Source organism: Camelus dromedarius, chromosome X (assembly GCF_036321535.1).
Source record: "Camelus dromedarius isolate mCamDro1 chromosome X, mCamDro1.pat, whole genome shotgun sequence".
NCBI classification, from domain to species: domain Eukaryota; kingdom Metazoa; phylum Chordata; class Mammalia; order Artiodactyla; family Camelidae; genus Camelus; species Camelus dromedarius.
Window position 1 is genome coordinate 82816594 of NC_087472.1, and position 19707 is coordinate 82836300.

Genomic DNA, 19707 nt, shown 5'->3' on the forward strand with positions numbered 1-19707 from the left:
GAGAAAATTTAAACTGGAGAATTTATGTTACTATACATATATATATTTCATTGACATTTGTTAAGTTTTACTATTTTGCTTTCATTTGTAATTTTTATAGTTTTACTTTTATGACATACTAGACAGGTCTTGGTCAAAGAAGTAATCTTCTGCTGTAATCTTATTTAAAAGGAAAAATATGTTCTATTTTATACTATCCCAAATTATGAGTATTTCTCCCAAGAGGCTGGGCAGAAGACCATGGGAACTAACTACATGGAGAAAGCCAAAAACATTTAAAAATAAAAACAAAACAAAACCAAAACACAAAGTAATGCAAAACCCCTTTAAGAGCAATATGAAACTACTTTTCTCCATGTTAACAAGAGGTTCAGACGATTTAAAGTTCTGTAGCACAGTAAAACCACTGTAATATTTAGCTTTGAAAATAATAAACCAACACACTTTTGGTGATCGAGGATCTGGAGAACGAGCAAAAAGTTCATCTTCAGGCAACTGAACATTTGAGGAAACGGATTCACATGGACGTGTACCATTGTAGATATGGAATTTGCAATGAGGATTTAAGGCCATGGAGAGAAGTTCTAGAAGTGGAAACCAGTCTTGGGACAACTTGGCCACACATAGCTCCACCAGGCGATGAGTATTATTGATAATACACCTCTGTTATAAAAAGGAGAAAGGTGATTAATGACATCAAAACAGTGCAATTCCAAAGAGAAATATCCTCCAATCTCAATTAATTATATCTTAATAATGATCTCTCAATTTTTCTATACTGATCATTAGAGCTATGTTTAATTTTAATAATACTGGGATCAAATTGATGTATTAAAAAGACAAATTAGCATTTACTTTATAATTTATATAGTACCTACTTTCAAAAGCCATTTGCAGTGGCTTACAAAATGAAGTTAACACTCCTCTATGCCCAGAGATGAAAGGCAAATTTCTCTATGCAATTTTTGAACTATAAGGAACAATTCTAAAATCTAAATAATCCATCAATTATTCAAGATGGAGAAAGTATGGTAAGCCTCAATGCTAAAGTCTGATACCACTCCCAAAGTTTCCATTCTGCAGTTGTAAACTTACATGTATGCTATGGTTATATTTTAGAAATAGTTAATGGAGCACAAAAACAACTACTTCACAACTTATGACCATATTTCCATACTATAAACAAGAAACAGAGACTTGCAGTAATTACCGCCCTTCATCAATCTAAAATGCACATTTTTTTTTTCACTTTTTAAAGGTCTCTGGAATCTTATTGTATCTTACAATCTATGCACAGTAGTAGACTAGGTATATGTAGAGAAGATTTGTGTTGACTTCTGACAGTAATTTGGGGAAACCACCAACCTGAAGCCACTTTAAATTCTCCATGAGATTTTTTTGGTATCACAACCATAATTTGAATTCAGGCTTCAAAATTGTTTAAATCTGGCTTGTGGTTTAAATTTTCAGGAGATTCCTACCACCAACGCTCCCCCCCCCTTCCCCGCCAGGTACCAAGGTTGAGACATGGAGGTTTATTTGGTGTCTCTTTCTATATGTTAAGTTTATTTTTCTGCATTGACTCTTTGTGTCCCAGATAACAGATTCCCCATCTTGGGTGTTTTCCTTTCCTTAGTGGTACATAAAATAAGTGAGTGGTGCATTTCACAACTGACACTGTCATATTTTCAAATAAATATGGTGACTTGCCAAAAGTCATAAGGCACTTGAAAACCAAGGAGGCAGATTAAACCAATGTTTTCTAACTCTAAACCTCACACTCATTCTAAATGATCATGCTTCCTTCAACATAAATTTTAATTTATAAAAAGTATCTTAAAGATTTCTCATTTTAAAATTTAATTCAATTAATGGATCAAATAAATAACCAAATATACTATATATATATGAGAAAACACTCACAGTCATCACTATGTGAACCTGATTTTTAAAATTCAAGTGCAAGACTCACATGAATTTCAAACTTCCAGCCACTCACTGCCTCGTCTGTAAGGATTTTAGTGAATGATATTGTTAGCCCATCTCGAAAAAATCGCTGACATGCTTCACTTTTAACATCAAGGCCTAAGAAAAGGGGGGAAGAATTAATGTAAACAAAATACTTCTCTGATTGTCTTACAATGTCCAATCATGTGATAAAAGGTAACAATTGTAAAATATTCAGGAACAGCTAACAAATGCAGACTAGCTTTGAAAAAAAACTCACAGCATTATCTATAAGAGGTCAAAAAGGTAGCTGATTCAGAAACAAAAATCATCTCCAATGAATTTCAAAATTACTTAACTGTATAAAAGTACATTAAGGCATGTAGTATTAAGATGAATTGAAATTATTTCAAATTATGATACTGGACCTTAAACACAAAGCAGTTATGAGTATCACGTGATAGGGAATCTAATTTCTTCACAGTATTTTACTCTGAAAACATACCTTAAAACTTAATAAAATGACGTTTCACAACCATTTTTAAAATCTCATTTTGGTTATAAATTATCTATTTAACATCAAATTATTTTATACTAGTCTACAGAAGTATTTCATCAAATAAGACAAATTATATTCTTTATTAGTCTCTTTTACAATCTCATAATCTATGCTTTTTACATCTTCGCTTTATTTCATTTGATTTCAGAAAAGCAACAGAGCCACGTGTCCCCAAACACACACAAAAAATCTTTAACTCTTGATGACAAAACGAAAAGCCATTTAACTTGTATTTAAAGCATTATCTGATTCTGACTGTACAAAAGAGATGACATTCAAACCCAGGGCTGTACTTTAAAAAAATCTGAACCTTGCCTAAAATTAAAATAAACCACAGTCCCAGAGAAATAAGGGAGCAGGTCAGAAAGTGCATGTCCAGTGAATGTCAATGATATTACAGGAAATACCACTATGTGTTTTTACCTATCATTGTATAGTCAGGACCTAAAACACACCTAGGACAGAAGTCTTCAAAAATTTGCTAAATTAATGAATGTGTAAATGAAAGAAATAAATTTGTAGTGGAAACTAATTGTAATCTGATAATGCATTTTCATAGTTCATTAGATTGTTTTTACAAGATTAATAAGGCATAAAGCCACATTCTTTAAATGAAGGAGGGTAATTATTCCAAGACAAAGGAAATTTTACCCTTGCCATGGAATGAGACACTTTTAAGCAAGGTACTAAAGACAGTAATTTTTATAATTGTGATAATGCCTACCGATAGAACACATCCATGGCTACCCTATTTCAGAAATTGGAATGTTACTGTCATTTGTTCAACTGCACCTAAAGAAGACCAAAGCCACTGAAAAAATTAATTCCAATGCCAAGCTAGACTTCTAGACAAGAGTAAAAACATGATTCCTTTTTACTGCCTTATTTTTTAAAAAACACAGGACCTCATCTTTCAAGTTTTTTTTCTTTTAGAGAAAATTCAAACCTTTTCTGTGCATTAAAAATAATCAACACATAAGCTAGGCAGTCTAAGAATATATAAGAATTTTATGCATAACTTCAGAGAGTTTACAAACATCCTTGAAGGTTGTCCTCAGGATATTAACCCTTGTCCTAGGTACAAATCATATAGCAAGTATAGCAAGAAAGCGTAATTCTAGACTAGGAATACACAGAAGTCCTCAGGGATAAAGTGAAATCGTATCTAGACGCATACATTATGAAAAGTGTAACACCATTTAAACTTACCTTTTTTACTAAGATCAATAGCAGCTTCTAAAAGCACTTCTAATTCCCCTTTCGGCAAAACTGGAACCACCCATCGAGGTCTAAGAGTGTTAATAATATAAAAAGATGTTTATTGGTTGAGGTACTATAAATGAGTTATTAATTATAATTACTCACCTCACCATGAAACTATTAAATATTAACATTAAAATAACATTAAAATGTTAAATAACAAATTTGGCAGAATATGTGCTTTGTGAGACTAAGCACCATCTGTTGCCTCTACAAACAATAATTTTTTAAGGAAATGTCAAAAGATATAGCAATGAGAGAAGGGAAAAACAAAAGTATTTTAATAACAGAACATAAAACTACTGTAATATTCAAATGTCACTTAAATAGATACCTATTGTTAGAGTTCATAGGAAAGTGCTCTTTTCAGAATTCAGGTTAAAGGAGACATCATGATGAACCTCGTAGTTGTCTTCAACTTTCTCACAAAGAAGAAAACATTTAGGTGGAAAATGACTGATTTCTACCTCAATTCATCGTAATTCATCAACTTTTCCTGAAGGTTAAGTGAGACACAGGTCTCCAAGTCTTTATGACTCCAGAGGCACCCTTCTTCCCTCAAAAAGGATGTAGTATACACCCAGGTAGTGCCTTCTCTGGTCCCAGTGGCAGCAGCTCAACCATCTGGGAGTCCATCCTTTTCCTACCCCTTCCTCCTCACTACCACCCAATCCATGCACTTCTCCAAAAACCCCCATTTTGATAAAAAGTGCTCCATGACCACATGATTTATATTAGAAACAAATGTATACCACCCTTTCTCATTGCTTTTATTTACATAAAAAATATCATTTGTGCTTTTCTTCCCCTGCAGATTTGCTAACATGCAACTTTGTCCTTGAAGACACATAAGAAGTACACTTTATTAACAATCACCAAAACCAGACAAAAATCAAAAAGCAACAACAGTACCACTTTCTGCTATGATATGTCTGCTATAGCGAATGGTCAGGGACATTACAACTTTATACAATCTTTTGTCTGTCTGTTTGACTATAATTCATTGTATACCATTACTACAGGCATCTGCCAGAATCACATTTTATGTGTTCTTTTGGGGAGGGTGGGGGTTGGTATGCTCAGTGGTAGAGCACATGTTTAGCATGCACTAGGTCCTGGGTTCAATCCCCAGTACCTCCATTAAATAAACAAACAAACAAACCTAATTCTCTCCCTCCTCCAAAAAATTATACAAAATAAGTTTTTTTAAATTACCCTTAGAAAAAAGTGTTCTTTCAAATATACCTTTAAAAACAATGAGTTAAATATACTTATTAATAATATAATATTCACAATAAAGTGAGGAAAACAAGTTACAAAATATTCTAGTACACTTAGTAAGGCAAGTGCCTATAAGCGTGTGTTTTCCTTATTGGGGGTTGGGGGGATATGTCACACCTCCCGAGCATTCACTTGATGACCCCACAGCTTGGTGAAGATCACAGACATGTGGGACTTCCCCAAGACAATCTTCCCTTCTCTTCTTTAAATCTTTTCCTTCCTCTGCACACAAGCTTAAACTTTCACTTTCTCAGTCTTCCTCCATATAATCAAAGCAGGGGCAGGGTTGTTGAATGTTTGTACTATGAGTATGAACATTTATACTCTGAACTAGCCTGAGATAAAGATCAGGAGAGACAAATAGCTGAGATGGTTAAATGCTTCAGACTAGTCAAGGGTTCACAAGGGGCAGGCTCTCAGGAACTCAATCTCCTTGTGACCTGGTTTACCTCAGGGCCATGTAAAAATTATTAAAGTCATCCAGCAACCCACATGCCAGTAAGAAAAAATGGAAATCACACATACAGTTCCACTTTAGAAACACACCAGCTAGGGTCATCATCATTAATTTGAACACTCTGACATTGTTACTCCCTTTGATTTTTTAAATCCATTAATACCCATGGGTTGCAAAGTACATGGCAATGATTATGATGTTAAGGCTATTAAGGAGGCAGAATGGTTACTGTGACATCCTTATTCACTCTTTCTTTTCTTACTACTAATCACTACACTGAAAAAAAAAAAAAAACTGTTGGGGTTTTCCTGTGTATGACACACATAAAAAAACACACAAAAACAAAAACCAAAAAACAAAAAACCAACTCACCTATTGATCATGTCATCCAACTTTGCCAGGTCGGTATGTGGAAATGCAGGCTCCTCATCTTCAAGCTGTGGTGGAGCATCACCTTGACCTTGTTCATCTGGGGGAGTTGCCGGGGAATTTTCATTGGAAGAATCAGGCGATGAAGTCTTAATTAAAAATCAGATATTCCAGATTTAGGTTTCAATAACATATGTACAACATCTAATAATTCAAATACCAACACAGATTAGGGGGAAATAACAAATTTTTAAAGAATATATGATCATTGTAAGCTTGTGATGTTTCAGGCAGTCTCTGTGCTACTGTGCTTTAAAATAATTTTATTTAATCCTCAATAGCCTAAGAAAGTATTCTTCTGCCACTTAATTCATCTATTAAAAAACGAACTCAGACAGTAAGTAATTAGCCTAAGGTCACACAGCTCCAACTCTGTGGTAAGGATCTGAATCCGGGTCTAGTTCTTATCTAGTGTATACTGTTTCTCTGCTTACATTTTCTATTATATGAGCCCTGTCATGACAGAAATTATTGCACATTTCACACATTAAAAAATTTGACTTACAGCTTTTATTTTTCAATTTGAAAGGGAAAAATAAATTATATTCCATAATCTCCCTAGTAAACTATTATCCAATTATTAAAACTTCATGATTGTAGTTTCTAAATAAGTCACATCATTTTCAACTAATATGGCTAATTTTATTCTCTTTCATTTTTCATTTTCAGCATGCCTTTCTCTCCCCCCCCCACTTTAGCTGTGCATAGTATTTTCACAACTAAGTGAATGAACCTTTATGACCCTTATCCTTAATTTTGAAAACAGATGGAATTTTTCTCTTTCAAACTGAAACCAATCTAAATTTTAAGCTTGAATTCTCTACCCACTACAGGTTCATGGCCCTTTTAAAGAAGGTTCCTTTCCCTACTACTTTAGCACCTATCGGATAGATGCATAAACAAACACTTATACTGAAGACAAGTGGGTATACCACCATTAATACGTTCTACTTACAAAGTTTATATATGAACTCATAAAGCCAATTTCCAAGTAAATACGAATGCTATGCAGGTGCTACAGGGCCAGTCTCAAGGCAAAAGAATCCACGGCGCAGAATTCAAGTGTTAGAAGCCCAACAGAAATATTTGCATTTCAAGTATGTAACTTAGAAGTCTGCTTTAACTATTTGTTAAAAAGCCCAATTTCCCCGGTATTTATGTATTATATACATGATCTCAGAAATCATAGAGACAAAAATAATAATTAAGGCACCTGTAATACCACACCAACAGGTAAACACCAATGACGTTCTTATTTCCTTACAATTGTTCCATGTGGCCCACCCCACAAAAAACCCTAATATATATGTATAAATTTTCAATAAAATTGGGATTATACCTGCTTAAGCCTGTCCTTTTCCATTCAACATTTGAGTATTTCCTTATATTATTAAGAATCTTTTTTAGGGTTGATTAATGCTTATATAGTATTAAATGAATTAAACAAATTTAAGGAACATTTGGTATTTGCAATTTTTATTGGTAACATAAACAGAAATATACTGACTCTTTTATATATAAATCTTTGTGTTGAAATTCAATTTTACCTTAGGAGAGGATCCTGGAAATACAATTACTACAACACTATAAACTATTTCTTTTAGGGATACTGATATATATATGGCCAAATTCTATTCCAGAAAGTCTGCATCCTCCCATTAGCGGCACCCGAGTGTTCATCCCACAGTGCTTGGGCCAAGGTTGCTTCATTTATCACTGAGTTCTACTATACACTAGAGCCTAAAATTCTCTCCTCTGGGAACACCCTTTTTAAAAGATTTTCTATATTAAGTGAAAAATCTGATTTTAAAAATTCCCTTTATGCCAATACGAAAAAAGCATATTACAAAAGTAAGCCTTAGTGATTAATGCTATGGTTGCTTTTTCTTGGTCCAAAAAAGTGTCAAATCTTGTGAAATAACTAAAAATCTTAAAATTAAAAAGTAGAGAAAAACAAAGTGAAAGAAGGGATCTCTACAGATAGTTAAGAGTGTAATTTATTTTGTTCCTTTATTGTTGTAATTATCACTCATCCTCAAAAATGTAAAAAGCTATTTGAAGGAAGAGGACATAATGCAGACACAATATTAAGTGGAATATCACAAACCCAAGAGCTCTACGAATTATGAAGCACACCTTAAAATAAAATTATGGTTAGAGGTTTAATTTTTATCTAAAGCCATGCAAGTGACAAACATTGCAAAAGAAGTCAAAAGTCCACACACAATGCAGGTATAAAATAGAAAAGATAGAGCAAAAGATACTGGAACTCTAACTACAAGCTCCTGGTTTAAAAATAGAAATCTCTGGCATCCAACACAAACCTTTGACTATGTTTAAAAAAACATACATACTGGCTAACAAATCTATGACACAGCAGAGACTTAACAACTTTGTCCAAGACTTCTGACCATATACTTAAGCATTACATGTCTGAAAAGTGGGAACTGGAGAGGAAAAGGAATAAAGCTGACATTATTTAATTGGAAAAAAAAATTTTAAACCTGACTTGCTCACTTCTCTAAGATGGCAGAGGGAGAGGAAGAAAGGAGGGGAAGGAAGAGGGTGCGCACGCACGCGCACACACACACACACACACACACACACACACACACACACACACAGCTCTTTCCTACCATACTTGTAATAGAATATCTAATCTATAATAGCTGGACAGTAAGAACTTTTCCCCAAATGACAAATGTAAGTACTCTACAATAACAACATTTTTACCGATAAACTTATCCGTACAGAATTCTACACAAACACGAACCAAATGTAAGCAGCAAGTTTGTGATTCACGTTCGTGTACCTTAGCTACAAATTCACCTCTAAGCTGCATACCACAGGTTTTAATGTTTGTCTTATTCAGTTTAATATCTCAATATAAAAAAGGCTGAAAATCAATTTTCCGAACTTCCATTTCAAGAAATGAGAAAAAGAACAGCAATTCAAATCCAAAGGAAGTAAAGGGAACAAGAGATAAGGGTAAAAGCATACAAAGTAGGAAGTGGGGGGTGGTAAGGGCTAAAGACAAAAGTTGGTTTGGAAAAAGGTTTAATGAAACTGATAAATCCCTAGGAAAGCGTAATCAAGAGAGAGACTACAAATTAGCAGTATTAGAAATAAAAAAGGAGATGTTACCACAGACCCTAAGACATTAAAAAGATAATAACAAGGGATATTATAAATAACTTTACTCCAACAGATTTGACAATCTAGATGAAGTAGACAAATTCCTTGAAAAAGACACACACACACACACAAACCTGAAAATCCCCCTATTTAAAAAAAAAGTTGGATCTGTAGTTATAACCTTTCCACAAATAAAGCCCCAGGCCAGATGTTTTCACCAGTAAAATCTTCTATACAATTAATGAATAACTTAAATCTTACATAAATTCATCCAGAGAATAGGGGAAAAAAAAAAGGGGGGGCTATTACCCTATGAGTTTTGAGGCCACATAAAATCTTGATATCACAATCTATTTTAAGATCTTTGCAAACATTACTTCATTTGATCCTCCTAATCATCCTTTGAAGTAGTTACACTATTGTTATCCTTATTTTGCAGCTGAAAAAAACTGAGACTTAGAGGTCATATAATTTACCCAGTCATAAAACTAGTGTGGTGCAGAGCTGAAATCTGAACCAAGAAATATGACTAAAGTCCGTATTCTTAACTGTAGGCTACATCGAACGATTTAATGCTTTGCCCCAGAACTGACACAGGGCTTAAATACTTAATTTTAATGATGACTGATAGGATAAAGCACCAGAAAAAAAAACTACACACTCAAGCATCACCATCTATACAGCACCTGAGTTCCTAGCTACTGTGTAAGACTTACTGTTTATTTTCCTCAAAACAGTTTTATGGTTACTTCACAAATTATTCAGAACATGCTCCATTATTTAGTAGTCCATAATAGATACACCAGCATAGCTTTAACTAATATCTTAAACGTCTTACCTGATTCTGTTGGAGGGGGGGCTGAGACTGTCCATCAGGAGCCTGGCCCTGGCTGTCATTCCCTCCTACTGGAGAGCCACGAGTCGTGGCTGTCATACTCGACACTGGGCAGATCTTTGCAATTTTGTCTGCTTATGTAGTTGTCTTGAAAAAAGAAATTATAGTCCACTTATAGAAGATGAAGTACCAGCATTTGTCAGTCTTAAAAAGCTCCAATTCAAGAATAAACCATCTTGCAGAGACCATTGCATAACCTACAAGTAGAAGAAAAAAAAGTACATTTGTTTTAGATATGAAAACATCAATTAAAGAACTGTTCAAACTTAATATTACCAATGAATCTAGTCAGGAGAAGGTGGCTATATAAATGCAAGGACAAAGTGAAAAGCTAATGTTTCATTAATACTCTATTCAACTTAATAAACTGATAATGGTACATTAGCTGTTAATGTAAGAAAACATACAAGTATGATATAATATTTCAGTTTCTTTCTGGGATTCCAAATACATTCTCAAGATACATTTATTAAGTTGCCTTTTGATTCAATTATGGAGTGGTTAAAACTGTCTTCAATTTGCTAATGCTTTAAATATGTTGTAAAAATGTGTATATTCAAGAAAAACCAAGTAATAAAATCTGATTTTTAAAAACAATTCAGAAAGGACTGCACAACTAACATTTATCACTGGTATTAGGGCATTATAAATGGTTTCTAAACAAGCTTACAAGTGGTTTTAACAGAAACTTTAAAACGTTGGGGGAATTTTTCTTTGGAGAGGGTTCAAACTGTATACTAGTCCTCCAATACAACCTATTTTGCCAAATGACCTTGACTCCACTTTTGGCAAGGTTTTGGCCACAGGCACTTCCAGAGCTATGATAGGGCTATAGATCCCAACTGTTTAACAATGGAATTCTTCTTTGCTACCTGACTAGCATAGTTGTATAGAGGAATGCCACAATTCTATAGGTTATATTCATTAGATCAATGAGTCTCATCCTTAGCTACATAGCAAAATCATCCAAGGTGGTTTTAAAAACACTGATGTCCAAGCACAGAGAACTATGTATTCAACATCTTGTAATAGCCCATAATGAAAAATAATGTGAAAAAGGAATATATATATAACTAAAACACTATGCTGTACACCAGAAATTAACACAACATTGTAAACCAACTATACTTCAATTAAACAAAACAGAACACTGATGTCCAAACTCCTCTCCAGACTGAATAAATTACTTTTCAAAAAATCTCCCTTATGACCAATTCTAATGGGCCGTGAGACTGAAAACTTTAGCTGACTGATTTATAGGTATTTGGTTATAAGTAAGGCAACCACACTTCCACTTAGTCCATGTTTGCCTCAAATTTAAATATAATCACTTAACCCAGAGATGGGAGTTCTAACAAGACTTTGTTTCACTTATCGAATTGGTGTAATAAACAAAGTTTAAGACTGATAACATCAGGTACTGGTGAAGCTAAAAACAGAAAAATCTTTAATGTGTAAAGTGGAAAAACAATTAAAAGATAACATGATTGAATAGCCTCTCTTTCACTTTTGTTTTCCATTTTTACACACCCTACATTACAAAAAGTTCTATGTGAAGTAGACAATTTTAGAAACCTGGAAAAACCCACCTATCATTTTCTTTAGCCATTTTTGGTTGGCTGCGAAATTGCGTATTTTTTTTCTTACCACTCAGAATATTAGCTAACCAATTCAACAATACTCTTCTCTACTACAAATTTGTTCCAGTCTCTTCCTTTTGTCCCCCAACCTGGGCTCATGATCCCATTGCTTATGATCCTCAATGGATGATGCTCCAACAGTCACCTTCCTCAATCTTTTCCCAGGTGCCTCGTTCTTAGCCTATAAATATACTTGAATCTTTGTTATTGAAATGAAGAAGAAGAAAAAAAAACAACACCCTCAACCTCTGCTCTTTTCTTTCCTCCAAAATCTTAAAAAAAAAAAAAAAAAAAAAAAAGCCTCTGTCTTCCCTTCCCCCTTCCATTCTCTCATCATATAGCTGTGCCGTGTTAAGCTACCAAAATTGCTTTAAGCCAGTGGGTCTTAATTGAGGTCTATGGATAGGTTTGAAGATTAAATCCCCTAAAATTACATACAAAGCTTTGTGAATATGTACATTTGGTGGCGGGGGGGGGGAGGGGAGAAGGGAGAGAAGGTCTGGTCCACAGATCATCAATGCTCTACTAACTGACAATTAACTGATAGTCAAACAATTGCTTCTTGCTCTAGACAAAAGGGACTATTCCTTTAAACAAAGTAACTTTAAGGTAAATGGAGAAGGTGGCAGTCTGTAACCTCTCCCCAAACAAAGTACCTTTCTCTCAGACCACAAAACTAAATTATCTTCTGCTTCTTGCAGAAAATTCCATTGGCAAAGCCTCAAAGCTGCTTGCCATCCCTATCCCTTATAAAGTCTCATCTTTCTGCCTCTTGGTTTCTCAGTTTCCTCTACGACTAAGTTCTCCACATTTCTAGATTCCCAGTGCTGCTGGGCAGGTACAGCAGGTTTCAGCATGGCATATTCTATTTTGCTATTTTTAACAGCCATCTCTCTACCACTACATAAGAACTGGATACCTTTTCCTCAGTGTGCTAGGTTGAGAGATTAAGAGCAAGACATAGGTATGGAGCAATTAAAAATAACTTCTGGATTCAAACATAACTCTTGCCACTTACAAACTGCCTGTCTTAAAAGGCCAGTAACGACGACTCATTTCTCCAGGTCTTTAAAACTGAGATAATGCTACCCACAAAAATGCCACGAGAATTATTTCAGTAAAAGCGTTTCATAAATACCAAACACATAGTAATTCTCAAAAAATTTATTTTTCCTATAATGTACTGTGCAGGGTTATTGAATATTTGAGCTAAGACTTTGAAAATAATGTATTCAGATATAATTTGGAAAAATCTGAATAGAAAAAAATTCTCAAGATATGTTTCAACTAAGGTATCCAACAGTAACACCACTACCTTTCTTAATAAATCTCATTCAATCCTAGTGTAAGAAAGAGATGGGAATATCATACTGCTTTACTTATTTCAAGAAGTAGCTTCAAGGTTCTAAAGGAGCTTATTTTCCAAGTCACACATACTGAGGCATTCTTAGCAGGGTTAGAACAAGCTTTCTACCTAGTCGAAGCAGCAGTATCCTACACAGAACCCAGCAACTCAATAATTATTCAAATCATTTAAAATTTGACACAGTAACAACCATTTCCTGTAGGAATGCTAAAATTCAACAAATCACAATGTGAAAATTCACTGTATGAAGTTTTAAGCTTTACATAAAGCTTAGTGTTTTATTTTAGAAAAACAAATGTACTCTAAGGGTCACTGTTCTCCCTCCTCTTCATTCAGATTTTACCAGAATGCATCTTGGATTTTCTGCAATACAAGATGTAACCAAATTGGCAATATTAGATTGCCTTTAGAACACAAAGGATTTTTTCATATTCAAACTTGGCATAAAAACATCTTCCAAAATGGTAGTATCATCTTTACCTGGATAAAGGTTGGCAACCTAGAGTATTAAGCAACTGTATTCTGTAAGTGACAACCATTTATATTTATTTTAAATTTTGCAGAACTAAATTTCTAGAGCAGCTTTCAAGTGGAGGGCTTTAGTACCAGAGAAACCCCCAGGACAAAGCATGGTCCTTTCTCTACAGCGTCATTATTCCATCTCTGCTCAAACCTTCCCTATATTCCAGAATCTCTCCTTTTATACAGCACCCTGAAACTCTTTTAACTCCATATAAATGATCCTAGCATATGTAAAGAGTTCCTTCTCTGAATTTTTCTCTTTTCATCCAAAAAATAAAAGATGCCTAAATAAAAACTCAAAGCTCAGTCGTTCAAGAGATATATGCTAAGCATTTACAACGGGCCACATATTGTTCGAGGAATAAGGGAATATATGGCAGTACAAAGCAGGCAACTCTTGTTCTTGCAGAACTTAACACTACAGATTAAGGAGAGAGACAAGCAACAACAACCAAGTCCAAAACTCCAACAAATTATTTCCTTTACTGGTCATCAAAATGAGTTGAGTTTCTCTCTCCAAATTTGAATCGGGGAGAATTAAGAGGGAAAAGGGGGGAACAAGGATAAGAGATTGATCTTTCTCTTAAAAGCATGATTACCATCAGGGCTGTGCTCATCTCTCCAGTTACTTTTTTTTTTTTTTTGGCATTAGAAATGATCGCTTGAATTTTATTAAAACGCAAACCATATCATGTCACAGCCCTGTTTAAAAATCCTCAAAGGCCAGGATGAAGACCAAAATACTTCTCTAATGGTCTACAAGGCCCTCGAACACCCCACTCCAGCCTCATCTTGCAACTATCCCACCCAAAGTCTGTTCTAACTCCATCCAGTTCAATGTCTTCTTGTTGCTCCTTCAAAATGTACTTTCCATGCTGACTTTGGAGCCTCTGCAAAAGCAGTCTTAGTTCTGCCCATCCTGACTCACGAGCCCTCAACTCTTCTTACTCAGAATTCATCAAGTACTCCTATCTGAGGCTCTCAGAGAAAGCTGAAGTTTTCGTTCATAGCATCTGTGTGATGATCTCTCTCCCCATCAAAACACAAAAGCTCTGTAAGGGCAGAAGCTGTATGAGCTTCGTTCATTACTGAATCCCAAGGATTCATTGGCATACAATAGGTGGGCACTCGAAACAAAGAAACAAATAAATAATAAAAAAAAAAAGAGGGAAGGGGTAAAATCAACAACAAAGTCAAACCCTCTCCTTTCCCATCTCCATCAATTCCTCTTTTATGATGTGTCCAACATTTTTTTCCACTCCCACTCAGGCTAGACTCCAATTTTAAACAGCATCCTGGATGGTCTCCACACTACCAGTCTGTTTGGTACATAATTGCTAAATTAATCTTCTAATACTTCCAGTCTTGAAACCTTTAGTGGCTTTCTCTTCTCTACCTTTTACATGAGTACTATTTTTTAAAGTCATTCACAATCAGCCCTAACTTCTCATTCCCTAATTTCAATACTATCACAGCGGAGTTGACAAGCCTCAGAAACTGGGACAGAGTGAATAGGCAGTCAAAGTGGTAGAGCCAGGATTCTAACCCAGGGAGTACAAGCTCCAGGGTTCTACAGATTTAACTACCATGCCATGTATTAATAATGTCTGAAAATAAGGAAAAAAATCTACCATTAATCTCACCATATCCACATCTTCAAGATAAAGTATCAAAATGTTTGTGATGTAGGAACATGTTTTATAAAACTAAAATTTTCACTTAATTTTTAATTTCACCAACTTAAGTATTCTTTTATGTTCACCATTAATGGCTACACATCACAGAATTTTCTTCTAAAGTATAATAGCTGTATTTCTAAGAAATATGGCATAATCCAAAACCATGTTATAAAAACTATTGTTCAATGGGAAGATGAGAATTCATGTTAAGGAGTTCAAAATGCAGCAAGTTATTTTCAACAGCTGAGTCCACAGCTATTAACCTAAATATCGCTAAGCAATTTTAAAATGTAGCCTATACTCAAGAGTAAAGGCCTTCTTTTTTCTAGCTCCACCATCACTGCCATTATCATTAGAATAGGACTCATAATTCTTATCACATTATTATCATAAATTATGCACAAAACCAGTCAAGTCAGCTATATTAAGCACAAGTCTCCCCCCACCCCAGCCCCAGTGTGATGCTAGTACTAGATAGATTCAAATGCAATAACTCAGACTAACGCAAATGAAGATGACCAATTAATCTTTGTTAAATCTAAATATATTACTTGAGCTAAATACCCATTTGCTATTATCACTATTAAACACACACACAGTCTTAATTTTTTGTCACTAAATCACTATGTGCACCCACTACTACTTCATATGGGTAACTCCCTAGAAGCCATCGTATCAGAACTGCATCCTGCATTCCAAACTCTTTGCAGCAGCAGAAATTTATTCATTTAGAAGTGCTTAGTAAATGGCTACCTTTATTCAAAACTCCTCCATACTAAGTGTCTGTAAAGTCATATGTACACAATCAGGGTACTGGAAGCTTTCATATGTACATAAAAGTTTCAATAATTTCAGCATCCTTCCCAAGGCATTCTCAAATATGAATTTTTAACTTTTTAAAATTATTTTTAAAAAAATTTTTTTGATGGGGAGAGGTTAAGTTAACTTATTTATTCTTGGAGGAGGTACTGGATTGAACCCAGGTATCATGCGTGCTAAGCATGAGTTCTACCACTTGAGCTATACCCTCCCCCCCTCAAATATGAATTTTTAAATGGCTGTAGACAATGAGTAATTTTAAATTAAAAATGACTTGTGGAACAATGACATCAGAAACTCTGTGGACACTCTCCCCAGTGAAACAACTGTAAGTGGTGAAAACCATAAAAAAAAACAACAAAAAAACCCCCCTGAAGTCTCTAGAAATCATCCTAAGGGTATACAGCAAATGACAAAACACTTACTAAAGAAAATCTACTGTATCTGTCAGAACAGATAGTCTGTGTGGCATTCTGAGCCCGCTCAGTGGACAGAAGCTCCATTCCAGGTGGGTGCCATCAAGAACATGGGACTCTCTCCCCTGAGCCCCCAGTCAAGCACCTCCCCAGGAGGGGAAGGCAGCTAGCATTTCTCATCATCCTCAACTTTGAGCTGCAGAGGCTCTATTGCAGGCAAGAGCAGGTTGAAAAGTCTGGGGCCCTTTTCTTCCATCCAGGTCCCACTTGCTGAGCAAAAGCTTGGTCCCAGGTTCAGCAGGCCAAGAATAATGTGGTCCTATGGCACTCACTCCATCTCACTCACAGGACTGAGGTTCCACACAAGGAGAGACAAGCTGAGAAGACTAGAGGCTGCTGCTCCCACCCAACACCCTGCTCATGAAGCAAGGGTGTCACTGACAGGAGCGGGCCTCAGTTCCACCACAGTTCTGAAGCAATGGTGTAAAGGTTTTGTCCAAAGAGGGAAACAGGCCATAAGAGACCTTTGAAGTTCTCTCAAAGTGAGCTGACTTTGAGAACAGAGAAGTTCGTGCCTGAGGGTTCACTAGAAAACAATGGAGACTGAGGTAATTAAGCAACTAAGAGGCTGGTTGTCTCAAGAGAGCAACAAGCTAAACTTTAAACTAGCTAGCAGTTTACCAGAAAGGAGGGAAAGAGACAGCTTAGAAGAGCCTTCTGGGGTCAAAACAAACCTTAAAGACTATTCCTTGGAAAGCAGGAAAACTGAACTGGCTAAGACTGTGGGGTAATTAAATCCCATGGCACCACCTAAAACAATAAAGCAATCAGACAACATTTAGTGAGACTTAACATGTGCATGTGATGTCAACAGAGGGAGACAGCTTAACAGAGATATCACAAAACACACAAAGCCTTGCTAAAACCACTGTCATCCCAGGGTGACTGTGCCTAACTAAGGCTGCTGCCCTCTGAAGAGCAGGGAAATGCAGGGAAAACAAACTTCTTTATAGTCTAGCCAGTCACTAGACAAATAAAATAAGCAAATAACAAGGTCCTAGGGGTGGGGAGTAGAGGGGAATCAGCATTCCAATTTGCTACATTATATGAAAGGTTCAGTTTTCACAATAAATAAAATTACAGGATATGCAAAGAAACAGTAAAGTATGGCCCATACATGGCGGTAGTGGTGGTGGTGGGCAGGCAAAAGAAACTGACTTTGAGCAGATCCACATGTCAGACTTAGCACTAAGTCAAGACAGGGTCAAACAGCTATCATGAGTATGCTTAAAAAAAAAAAAAAAAACTAAAGGAAACCATGCTTAAAAATAAGGAAAATGTGATGACAAAGTTTAAACAGAGAACAAAGAATATGAAAATGAATATATGAATATTCACGTATGACTGAAAAATTGTGCTGTACATCAGAAATTGACACAACATTGTAAACTGACTATAACTAAATAATAAATAAAAAAAAGAGGACAAATATTGTATGATTCCACTTATATGTGGAATACAGAGTAGCCAAATTCAGAGACAAAAAGTAGGATGATGGTTATCAGGGACTGAGGGGGAGAGAGGCATGGGGAGTCAGTGCTTAATGAGCACAATTTCAGTTGGGAAAAATGAAAAAGTTCTGGAGATGGATGGTGGTGATGGCTGCACAACAACGTGAATGCACTTAATGCCACAAAACTGTATACTTTAAAAAGGTTAAAATGGTAAATTTCATCTTATGTACATTATACCACCCCAAGAATGAGTGGACAGGTAACAAGTGTTGGCAAGGATATGGAGAAATTCGAACTTTCATACACTAGCAGGAATGTAAAATGGTACAGCCCCTTTGAAAAATGGCTTGGCAATTTCTCAAAAAGTTAAACATAGAATTAATAAATGACCCAGTCATTCCATTATGTGTGTGTATAAATATATTTTTTTCCCGAGAAATAACATTCGTCTACACCAAAAACATGTACATGAATGTTTACAGCAGCATTAATCTTACTAGTCAAAATGTAGAAAAAACCCAAATGTCCATCAACTGATGAACAAAATGTGGTGTATCCATACAGTAGAATATTTTTCAGTCATTAAAAAGAAATATAGTTCTGATACTTGCTACAACACGGCTGAGCCTTGAAAATACCATGCTAAGTGAAATAAGCCAGATATAGAAGAACAAATACTGTATAGTTCCACTCACATGAATATCTAGAATAGGCAAATTCAGATAGAGAGTAGAGGTTACTAGGGGCTGGGGGAAAAGGAAGATGGAGAATTACTGGCTAACTGTCCCAAATTTTCTGCCTGAGGTGATGAACAAGCTTTGGAAATAGTGATGACAAAATGTACAACATTGTGAATGTAAATAATGTCACTCAATTGTACACTTAAAATGGTTAAAGCAGCAAATTTTGTGATATATATTTTAACACAATTTAAAAAGCTAATGATAGGCCCCAAACCATTAAATTATACCCTTTAAGTGAATGGTGTGTTATGTAAATGTCTCAATAAATTTATTAAGAAAAGAATATTAACAAAAATATAGTGGAAAAAATTACTGAAAGGAATTAAAATACTTTAAAAAATATTCACTTAAGGCAAAAGAAATCAGTAAAGGAAGAAGAGAGAAGCAAAAAAAGGACACAAGATACAGAAAACAAAGTAAAATGGCAGACGTAAACCCGGCTCTATCAGTATGACATTACACGTGAATGGCTCATAAAATTCAGTCAAAATGCAGGGACAGACTGGATTTAAAAAGAAAGATCTAACCACATGCTGTTAATAGGAGACAACCACATATTGTCAACAGGAGATTTTGTATTTAAGGATATAAACTGGTTGAAAGTAAAAGGATAGAAAAATAGGCATCATGCAAGACAGCGACCATAAGAAAGCTGGAGTGGCTATACATTTATCAGAAAAAAGACTCAAGACAAAAAAATTACTAAAGATAAATAGGAACACTTTACAATCATCAAAAAATACAATTATAAATATATATATACAACCTAACAAAGCCTCAAAATATATGAAGCTAAAAATGACAGAGAAGGAGAGGGAAAGAAATAATTCACCAGTAACAGCTGAAGACTTCAACTCCCCATTTTCAATAATAGGTAAAAACAAGAAAAAGTTCAAAAAATAAACGAAGACTTTAACACCACCAACTAGATCATACAGACGTCTACAGATCTCTACCCAACAGCAGAATATACAGTCTTCTTAAGAATACATTAACACCATCCAGGACAGACTATAAACTAGGCTGTAAATCAAGTCTCAATAAA

The 19707-nt window shown here is 35.2% G+C and overlaps 1 protein-coding gene across 4 annotated transcripts in view; it reads right to left on the reverse strand.

Annotated features, from left to right (window-relative positions):
- USP9X (ubiquitin specific peptidase 9 X-linked) overlaps positions 1 to 19707 on the reverse strand; it is a 120059-nt gene that overhangs the window by 79374 nt on the left and 20978 nt on the right. For all 4 annotated transcript variants that reach the window (XM_031445452.2, XM_031445451.2, XM_031445454.2 and 1 more), the window contains exons 2-6: positions 9907 to 10160; positions 5877 to 6022; positions 3716 to 3795; positions 1973 to 2085; positions 445 to 663 (exon numbers count right to left, since the gene is read on the reverse strand). In XM_031445452.2, the coding sequence (XP_031301312.1) occupies positions 445 to 663; positions 1973 to 2085; positions 3716 to 3795; positions 5877 to 6022; positions 9907 to 10002 (654 nt within the window). In that variant the 5' untranslated portion in view covers positions 10003 to 10160. The remainder of the gene's footprint in view (positions 1 to 444; positions 664 to 1972; positions 2086 to 3715; positions 3796 to 5876; positions 6023 to 9906; positions 10161 to 19707) is intronic.